The sequence below is a fragment of the Podarcis filfolensis genome (assembly GCF_964270895.1).
Source record: "Podarcis filfolensis genome assembly, chromosome: 2".
NCBI classification, from domain to species: Eukaryota; Metazoa; Chordata; class Lepidosauria; order Squamata; family Lacertidae; genus Podarcis; species Podarcis filfolensis.
Genome location: NC_139605.1, coordinates 55,032,592 through 55,043,432, shown reverse-complemented (window position 1 = coordinate 55,043,432; position 10,841 = coordinate 55,032,592). Strand labels below are relative to the sequence as shown.

Sequence of the window (10,841 nt, the reverse complement as noted above, 5' to 3'; positions counted from 1 at the left end):
AACAGAGAAAGGCAAAGGAGTGCTTAGAAAAGCGCCACACTAGGAGCCAGGAAATGGCCGGGGAAAGAGGCAGGGCCCTTACATGCTCAGGTGGGAAGTTATGCAGCAGCTGCTGGATGTCATGGGAGAAAAGGCGCTCCCAAAGTCTCCGAGCCCAGACCACGCAGTCTCTCCAGTTGCATGGCTTCTCCTGAAAGCTGATGCGCACTGACTCCAGCATCTTGACAGCCTCCATTTCTTGGGACTCTAGGAAGCTGGGATCCCTGTAGACAACAACAGACCTCGTTTGTGGCAGAATTTTGAGATAACACTGCTCTTAATTCTTCCTAGTAGGTAGTTTCTGTCCCTGTCCCCGCCTTTTTCATAAATTGGCAGGCAGCAAGCCTCGAACGTGCAACCTTCCGATTACCGCGCCGGTCGCACGTTCGAGGCTTGCTGCCTGCCAATTTATGAAAAAGGCGGGGACAGGGACAGAAACCCGATAAAAGGGAGCTCACTAAATAGAAGCCCAAAGAGACTCTCCTATGAAGAACGGTTGTAGTAGGTAGTTTGTTATCAATTCCATGCTTAGAAATATCTATGATGCCTCTCCAAATGCCCAGGGCAGCTAACAGACACCAATCTGTCTGTCTTATGTCTAGAATAGTTTAAGACATAAGAAGAGCCCTGCTGGATCAGACCAAAGCCCCATCTAGTCTAGCATCTTCTTCTCATATTTGCCAACTGGAGGTTGGCTCTAGAGTCTTGGGGCAATGAAGGTCCTTCTTTGAGAGGTATCAGAATTCCAGCCCAGGAACCTCACCCTTGTGGATTCCCAAAACAAGCAATCAGGATGGGAATGAAGTGGCCAAGTGCCTTTTGACATCAGGTAAGTTAAAAGGCAAGAGCAGGGGGCAGAGGGAGGGAAACGTTTCTGAGCATGTTTGTCTCATGTATTATCCCAACCATCCCCCAAGGAGCAGCATGAATGGGGGTTATTCCATTAACACCAACTGATTAGGCTGAGAGGCAGGGACTGGCCCACTATGGTCACCCAGTGAATTTCACAGGGCAGCTAGGATTCCCCCCACATTCAAATATGATACTTTAACCATTACACCATACTGGTATAGCACACCAAAATGGCACCACTAGGAACAAGGCAAATTCCACCTGTGGTCATCATGGGACTTGGATAATGATCAATATGTCTTCTAGGCGGCTGCAGAGCCCCCTTTTTTGCACTGAGTGTATAACTAGTAATTTTATGCACGTGGAGCTCTGAGTGGGTCCTGCCACTAGGCAGTTCCACCTTCTACCCCAGATGCAGCAGCTCCTACTACAGCTCAGAGGTGGGATATGAATGTGTGGTAAACTTCCCTCTACCTCACCCAGAAGACTCCTTAACAAAATCCACTCTATTCCCTACACAGCCCACTCTAAGCTTTCCCTCCTGCCAATTTATCTACCACATCACCTCAGTCAAGATTGCTCCCCATACTCACTTCAGGAATGTGTTGACGTTTTCTGCTTTTGTCTTGAAAAGTCCCTCAAACTGATCTCGGGCCCACTGCAAGAGAAAAAGATGGGGGCAGGGGAGTTTTTGTCAGCAGTTACTTGGGGTCCCTTAGAACAGGGTTAGGGACATTTTTTCAGGCAAAAGGCAGGGCTTACTCTCAGGCAAATGGGCACTGGACTGCAGCCTCAGACCACCTCTTCCTTCCAGTTGTTCCTTGGTTCTAAGGCAGTATACACACTCTACTTCGGCCTGAAAGTGAGATGAGTGCCACAACCCCATAGTCACCTTTGACTGGACTTAACTGTCCAGGGGTCCTTTCCCTTTTACCTTTTTTACCTTACACACGTAACATTAAAGCACATTGAAAGCGCATTCTTTCCCTCAAAGAATTCTGGGCACTGTAGTTTACCCCTCACAGAGTTACAATTCTCAGCAATCCTTAAAAAACCACAGTGCCCATAATTCTCTGAGGGGAGGAAATATGCTTCAAATGTGCTTTAAAGATATAGGTTGGAATTCAATACCACACTGTGATGAATGTCCTGTCAGTCCAGGTACTGCAGTTCTCTTCCCATTATGCGAAGTTCTGGAGGTTCTCCTGACCCCCCCCCCCACCCCAGAGCCAATCATGGTGGGCACCAAGAGGAAAGGAAGGCCCTGTGGTGCAAGTGGAAGCCCTTGAGCAGGGCTTGTGCTGCAGGGCTGCAGTGCAGTCTAGGAACTCTAGTGCCATTCCCTAAAACTGAACTCCTGCCCCTGTTGCTCCTCAGGGTCCTGATGCTACATAACAGGCCCAGTCAGACAGCCTCCCCATCAGCATCTCCTGCTCCATGGAGTGAAGGAAGCAGGGGCATGCAAAGGCACCAGGGCAGTGTGAGATAAAAAGAGAGAGAGGTCTGTCTGGCCCTGCCACAGAAAAGGGAGAAGCAGCTGAAGCTCTGCAAAGGGCGAAGGATTTTGGCCTGGCTTCTGGGCGAAACAGCTGGACCCCATATCCTGCCGTCAACGCTGTTGACAGCCCTGGCCCTCGTGCAGCTGCCTGGAAAGAGTAAATGAAGCCAAGGGGCCAGGCAAGGAGTGAAGAGGAGCTTGGCAGCTGAGAGTTTTCCCTCTTTAGGCATGGACCAACTGGAGAGAAAGGCAGGAGAGGGGTCTCTTTGGCAGCAGCAGGCACTGCAGAGTGGATCTGTGGCTGAAAGAATAAGTAACAGTATTTGAGGAGGCCAGGAAAAAACCAGCCTCCCGCCCCCCCACCTGTAGTGTGTGCTGGATGGTGCTGGGGAAGTGGCGCAGGGTGCAGAGAGGGTACTGCGTCTCTTCCTCCTCCCGAGCTTGGCCAAAGGACTCTGTCAGAAAGGGCACAAAGACCTGGACGTGGCCCCGGGTGCCTTCCGTTCCGGAATCAAGCAGAGGCTTGCGGTACTGCACACACCTTTGGCACAAGTATTTTCCTGCAGGAGGAAAGGGGAAGAAAGAGAGGAGGTAGACGGGACACAAGATCCTTTGCAGTGCCCTACCTTCTTCATCTGACACACACACACACAAACACCAGCAATTTCCTGTCAGAATTCTCTCTGACAGAATGGCAGCTGACACACACACACAAATGGTGGAAAAGAGCTGGACAAACTTCTGCAAAGTGGACTTCTTTTTCTGATTGGGTGGAGAGAGGGAGGGAGGGAAAATAAAAGAGAAATCTCAATATATTATTTTCTTCAAAAAAATGTATCCCAAGACATTTTCGTCCAGCTCTACAAAGAGCCTCTGTCACTCAAATACACTCTTCTGTCTGTATGGTCTGCTGGCTCCTTTTTTGTAGATGCCAAGCCATTCCAGTCTCCTCAGCACATACAAAGCCTCCATTTTTTATAGATGTGCAAAGCAGGAGATAATGGCTCAGTGTGTGTTTGGTGGTCTGTGGCTTGAACCCCAACAGGGTATTATGACCGTTAATTAATGACGGTGACACTTGCAAGTTCTTTAGCACATACCCTCCAACATTTCTCCGATGAAAATCGGGACACATCCTAAGGAAAAGCGGGACATTCCAGGATCAAATCAGAAAATGGGATGGCTTCTGTTAACCCAGCACTGTCCTTGGAAAATAGGGACACTTGGAGGGTCTGTTATCAGTGTTTGCATGCTATTAAAAGCACACACAGCTATTTCAATCATCCTTCCAACGATCCTGTGTGGTAGGCCAGGATTATCACAGCACAGATGAAGGTGATGAAGCAGAGAGACTGTGGTTTGCCTAAGGCCAGCCAGGGATGTTCACAGCTGATTCAAGATCTGACTTGGGGACTTCCCTGCTCTACACAGCAAGAGAGCTTTCCTGTTTATCAGCACTGTGTATATTTTGTGGGCCTGCATTTGCAAGACACTTCAAAGACTCTGGACTTTGGATTTGGTCTGGGATGCCTCTGGCAGTTTCGGCAAGAAGTGAGAGCAGCTCTTTTATTATGCAGGCCTTCTAGCTCCTTGACTTAGCCAGCCCTGCCTCACATACCCATAGGGGAACGGCCACAGCTACTTCGCATGCAGAAGGACCCAGGTTCAATTCCTGCACTCTCCCAAGTCTTGCTGGACAAGAGCTGCTTCCTGAAACCATGGAGAGTTGCTGCTACATAGTCAGTAGAGAGGCAATGCTGATCTGGGTGGGCCAACAGCCTGACTCTAGCTCCCTAGGTTCACCTCCCCTTTAATATCTATCAGCAAGATACACAATGCAGTCAACCACAAAGGAACATGGGATCTCTTCCCCCAGCAATGGATCGACTTTCTGTGTAAGAAGCACCAGGTGGCTGGACCACAGCAGCAGCAGGTCCATCTAGTCTGGATCCGGTTAGAGGGCAGCCCCCAACACTCACGGGTGTCAATCTCTCAACATCTGTTCCTTTTTTTTAAAAAAAATGCTTGTTTTCTGTCTGCCAGTTCATAGGATAAAGCTTGAAAAATGTGTGCAGCAGGTTATGTTAATGATTCATTAGCTGACGTGTCCATGAGCAAAGTGACCAGGAGACAAAAAGTTGAGAGTCTTCTGTGTCCACCTATACAACTCCCTGTCCTTGCCTTTATCATGATGACCTCCAGCTTATGTATGCCTGCCCTGCACACATACTGCCTTTGCCTGCAGCTTCCCGCCATCCCTTCTGCGCTACACTCTAGGCCAGCCTGCAAAAACTGTCAACATCCTGTGAGAAACAACAGTACTAGAATTTGTATACATTATTTCCCCATTCCCCCACCCACAAGGAAATCACAGTGTAGAACAGAGGCTATGGCTACAACCCTATACCCACTTACTAGGCAATTCAAGGGGCTTACCTCCGAGTAAGTGCACAAATGATTGCACTGTGAATCAAGGTTTCTGATTTATATGTCATCTGAGCTCACTGCATGACCTTAAGCAAGTCTGCCTCAGCCTCAGCCTTCCATTTCCAATATGGGGATAATAATAAATTACTAACACATTAATAATAATAATAATAATTATTATTATTATTTACAAAAACTGGCCTACTTTGCAGGGTTGTTGTAAGCAAACGTAATGTCTGAGTGGTGCTTTCAATACTTGAAAGTGGTTAGGAAAATGCTAAGTAGGTGATTAATCATATAAAATAAGCACTTTCAAAGAAGTCTGCGTAACATAATTCATTCTGAGCATGGAATGCTTATTACAGGGAGCTGGTGGCTACAACACAGGCATTCTGTATGAAACACTCACTGGCTTGCAGACTGTCCAGGGCACTGGCAACGCCATCCAAGCCAAGAAAGAAGTCATCCCCATAGAAGTGCTCTGTGTCTGGTCCAACCTGGTTCTGCTGTGCTGATACATTGATGTGGCGGTTCATGAGTTTTACGGCAGCTGCTGCCACTTCTGACTTCTGCTTCTACAGGAACAAAGGGAATATTACTAGGGAGATCCAGGGTAGAAAGAAGTTGGTTATTGCCTGGGTTCATTGGCCAGGGCACTTGTTAGAGAGTCAAGTCAGAACCCACCCTCTCCCCTGTAACATTACAAATAGGTTTGTGAATATTCTCGTGTCTGTTGAGATTTATTCCTTGGGCAAACTGTCCCCAGCACCGCCTCACCCAAACCTCTTTTCCACCATATTCACTGCAAGACTTACTGACACATCCCCTGGTCGAAAGAGGAACTGCCTGTTGAGGTTGGAATATTCAATGGTATCCATGTCCGTCACAGTGATGCTCCCACCCTCGCTAGCAGCCAAGCCAATCATGGCAAAATTCTTCAGGAGCTCACAGCCAATGGCACCAGCTCCCACCTGAGGAAATTGTAATAAGATTGGTTGAAGGCCCATGGCACTCTGAGCCAAGATGACCTCAGTGACTCAAGTGACTGGGGCAAGGGGACACAAGGAGATACCTCTCCAAGTTACATGTGGCTGTTTCAGATACAGTGGTACCTCGGGTTAAGTACTTAATTCGTTCCGGAGGTCCATTCTTAACCTGAAACTGTTCTTAACCTGAAGCACCACTTTAGCTAATGGGGCCTCCTGCTGCTGCCGTGCCGCCGGAGCACAATTTCTGTTCTCATCCTGAAGCAAAGTTCTTAACCTGAAGCACTATTTCTGGGTTAGCGGAGTCTGTAACCTGAAGCGTATGTAACCTGAGGTACCACTGTATAACGTTTTGCTCCACATGGGTGCTGTTGGGCTGGTTGCCATGCAGGAAAAACACATAGGAATCAGGGCACTCCCTGATGACCCATTTATTTACCTGTTTATTGAGCATTCATCTTGGTTTGTTGGCCAGGGGATTGGCTGACATTGGCAATTTAACAAACATTCACTCTGATTTGTTTATAGGGAGGTTAGGTGTCAAGCATTATTCCCAGGGCATTCCCCCATTGGTTTCCAAATTCAGATCTTTTGGGGAAGTGGGTTTGTTATGCAAGCCCTCCCAATCAACTCTCATTGCATCAACCTGAATTTGCTGGTATGTGATTCAATCCCACCCCAAATTAGTCTGGAAGCCCCCTAAGTTATGCACAACTTCAAAATACACACATTATTATTATTATTATTATTATTATTATTATTATTATTATTATTATTATTGAAAGGCTAGACATTAAATTCCAATAGCCTTTCCCCCAAGGAATTCCTTGTTGGTTTTCAGTTCTGACAAAAAGTTTTCTATATGACTGTGTATTTGTCACATCGAAGGAAACCTTATGTTCAATGAGGCCTGAAAACAGATGGAACATTTGCACTTCTCTCAGAGAATGCATTATAATTACAGAGGCTGGAATAAGCATTTGCAACAGCACCCGAGAACTGTTGTAGAATCTGAAACAGTTTACTAACGCAGTTCCAAAGCATGGATGCTCACTTTATAAGAAATGACAAACTGAACAATCTCCCTCAGGGTCCTCTCCAACTCTACAGGTCTATGATTCTATAAGTGAACCTCTGGCCACAATTTCTACAACAGATGTTCGCTAGCCAAAACATGTCAAGGCAAGGGAAAATATTTGACTTCGAAATACATTTTGACTCCATCTGGCATTCTGTACCAAGTCTTAATTTTGCTACAAAACAAGAACTAGAAAGAAAACCCACAATCTCATTAGATCCATGTGCCAATTCTTCCAATGTTTGTAACACAGAGAGAACAATACAAGGCCTTCAAACAAGAAAAAGGAGTAAAACAAGGATGTAACATCAACCCAACCCTCTTTTATCTTATAAATCAACTATCTACCAGCTCTTTTTGAAACTGTTGTGAAGTGCAGGATTACCAGAACATGACTCAGCGGCACACTGCCTGATATTTACTGGTGACCTCACCATGCTCTTACCTTTATAAAAGTTAACTGCATGCTACAATGGTTCTATTTATCTATCTCTATCTATCTATCTCACAAAATTTATACCCCACTTGATTGTAAAAAACCTCAAAGTGGTTTACAAAAAGATATACATGGGATGCACAGATGAGTTTGGCAGGGCAGGAGGACCAAAGTCCACCTTTCACCAGAGGTAGCAATAAATCAATCAGAATACAGAAATGCATTCTACGAGTGTAAATCATACATGGCCTAATAGCAAACATAATATGAAACTTTAGGGATGGTTTTCTAAGAATTTTGGGTAAGAAAGAATACTGAGAATTTTTATCTAGTCAGAGTTTATGCACTACAGTGGTACCTCGGGTTACAGACGCTTCAGGCTACAGACACTTCAGGTTACAGACTCCGCCAACCCAGAAATAGTACCTCGGGTTAAGAAGTTTGCTTCAGGATGAGAACAGAAACTGTGCTCCAGCAGCAGCCGGAGGCCCCATTAGCTAAAGTGGTACCTCAGGTTAAGAACAGTTTCAGATTAAGAACGGATCTCCAGAACGAATTAAGTTCTTAACCTGAGGTACCACTGTAATTACATATAATGAAGGGTGTTTTTATCTGCACCATAATTTCTGGATTCTGCACCCAGAAGATTCCAATTCTATGGTGAAAGCGTAATAAGCAAATCAAGAATGGTTACGCAAAGTGGAGTATTTTATATATACAGAGAGAATGTGCATTCTTCACTCTTATTCTGATATTTGAGCTGAGCTAGAAAGAGGCATGTGGGCTGGAGAAGTTCCACCTCCTAAAAACACAGGAGCTTTCTTCAGATCCTACCTGCCTCTTTTTAAATATTCCCTTCAAGCCACAAAAGTTTGAACCCATGTCCACCATCCTCCTTTCCTTTCCTTTCCTTTCCTTTCCTTTCCTTTCCTTTCCTTTCCTTTCCTTTCCTTTCCTTTCCTTTCCTGGGTCAAGATTCTCAGGGATGCATGGCAGAATTGCCCACTTTTTCTAGGCATTCAGGTCTACAGAAAGTGACCCCTTGTAATATAGCTCTTAGTAACCGTTGGTATAATTGTTTGCACTATAATCCAATGGTATAATAAACAACAGCCAACAACTGGAAGTCCACCTTTAACAATTGACTCTGCTAACTGGGACAAAATCCCTGCATTGGCTGTTATGCTAGCAAATGTCATGTTTACAAAGAAACTTCAGTAACAGCTGCAGAACAGATCTAGGTCAGCTACTCATCATACAAAAATCGTTCTTCTTCTATCTAGTGTCATCGCTCAAACTAAAGGAGTCAACACTCCCTCTACTGGAAAACACTGGAAAAGTCTACCCACTCTCATCACGGCATCAGTGCCTGGTTAGTTAAGGTGGGTGGCTTTCAGGTGAGACCAGTGCCCCTCATGTAGGCAAATATTTGGCAGTATCCACACAATGTTGTTGACATCAAAGGGCCAGCCTGTATTTGCCTACCACCCCCTGCAGCCATTTAATTCATATTTACCCTTACTATAGAAAATCTGATACACTAAAAAAAACTCTGTTGCCAACAACCCATTTGCAATATTCAACAACGCATTTTCAATATTAAACCCTAGTCCAAAATATGTAATCCAAATACAATCTTAAATGTCAGGGTCATTAGGAAGAACTACATATGTCAAAACTTTATTATTTTTACACCTCACCTTTCCTCCAATTTTATCAAGGTGGCACATGTCTTTCCTCACCATTTAACCCTTGCAAAATCCCTGGGATGTAGGTCAGGCTGAAAGACCTTGTGGCGGAGAGTTACATACATTCATGATGCCTTGTGTGGGAAGAACCTGGCTTCACCCAGCCTGCCCCAACTCACCACAAAGTATTTCTGCTTCCCAAGCCATTCCTGGAAGGTATTCCCAAAGACAGCAATCTGCCCATCATAGCGGCTGCCACGCTGTCAAAAGAGAGAGATGACAGACATTAGAGACCCAGCAGGCGACAGATGGAGAGCAACACAATCCCTGTAGGATGGCCCTATACCCATTCTAACAGATTTAGAATTTGGGCACTGTGTGGGTGTTGAATCAAGTAGGAGAGAGGGCGGCCTATATGTCAGGAATGTAGAGCCTGCAGTTTCTCATCAGCCCTAGCCAGCTCCAGTAAAGAGAGATCAGCATGAGAAAGGGTGTGTAGATGCACTGCCAGAAGGTTTGTCCACGTTTGAGCATTACTGAGCTATTAATCTACTTTTTCCACACTTGAATTGGATCAGAATACCCCCCACACCCCCACATATCTATTTGAATTTGGATATGAGGAGAAACTTCTGCCTTTTCCAGTCATTCCCTTTTCTATTTATTGCTGCCTTCTAATTTGTTGATTCAATTATGCCAATCAAGCAACAACAAGGCATACACACACACACACCTTCCCCGCCCAAGAAATGTGCAAAAGCACTGTGTCAGGCAAATTCTCAGTACACACTTCTGCCATTTTCTGCTTTTGTGTAAATCTGAGGGCTCAAAAGGGCGGGAAATACCACTGTTCAGAAGCACCCTGGAAATAGCACGGCCAGAAAAGAAATGAAAGCATGGAGGAGTTAGTGGGTTTTGAAAGAGGAGCAGCAAAGAGAACTGATCCATTCATCCACAAAAACCAAAGCGAACAATCTGCAACCCTGACTGGAGAGGTCTGGAGCACAATTTTCCTCAGTTTAATCACATTATCTCCAAATCAAAAAACCTTGAATTTATAGAGGAAAGCATTGAGATTGGTGCTGTTTGAGGGTAACATCATTACCCTACACAAATTAAATGGGAACAAAAACAGCTCTAAACACACAGTAAACTCCTTCGTGGAAAAGTCTGGAATGCCTTGGAAGAGGCAGAAAAAGAACTGTGATCCCATCCTATCTCTAACGGAAAAGTACAAACTGCAGAATTTGTCACATACTGGAGCACAGTCTTCCTCAGTCAGCTGCACGGTATTTTCCTCTTCAGGCAGACATTCATAAGCATCAAAGTACAGCCACTGGTCCAAAGGAGTGAACTTCCCTGAGGCAGCCTGCAGACAGAGAAAAAAAGGAGGAAACTGCTCAGCCCTTCCTATAACTGCACGTTTGGGTTTGAGAAGAGGGAGCAGCCACACAGAAAACTCATGGAACATACTGTTCAAATTTTCCTGCTTTCTTCCTCTGGAGGGGGCTCCTGTGCTTTAACAGCTGCACGTCAGGCCAACATTCAACAGGTAATGCTTCTCATGATCTCATCTACGTGTCAGGAAAAGCTGCACATTTCTGTTTTCTATGTTTTACACCACTGATTAAGGCACAAGAGCACTGCTGTGGTGAGGAGATGGTAACTCTCGTCATTCCACACCACTCTAGTCATGTTGGCAGCAGCTCTGTTGGGCACCCAGTCGTGCTGGGAGCTGACAGAATGACCTATCTCTGCAGCAAAGACAACAAATTCGCCTGCAGCTGAAAAGCATGTATGAAAACTACGATGGAAATTCTAACAAGAGGTATTGCTA

At 45.4% G+C, this 10,841-nt stretch overlaps 1 protein-coding gene across 5 annotated transcripts in view; it reads right to left on the bottom strand.

The window, feature by feature from the left end:
- Nucleotides 1–10,841, bottom strand: part of UBA7 (ubiquitin like modifier activating enzyme 7) — a 51,657-nt gene that overhangs the window by 19,569 nt on the left and 21,247 nt on the right. For all 5 annotated transcript variants that reach the window (XM_083603611.1, XM_083603613.1, XM_083603612.1 and 2 more), the window contains 7 exons: nt 10,263–10,373; nt 9,184–9,264; nt 5,632–5,787; nt 5,226–5,391; nt 2,753–2,949; nt 1,485–1,549; nt 83–263 (listed from right to left, as the gene is read on the bottom strand). In XM_083603611.1, coding sequence (XP_083459737.1) covers nt 83–263; nt 1,485–1,549; nt 2,753–2,949; nt 5,226–5,391; nt 5,632–5,787; nt 9,184–9,264; nt 10,263–10,373 — 957 coding nt within the window. The remainder of the gene's footprint in view (nt 1–82; nt 264–1,484; nt 1,550–2,752; nt 2,950–5,225; nt 5,392–5,631; nt 5,788–9,183; nt 9,265–10,262; nt 10,374–10,841) is intronic.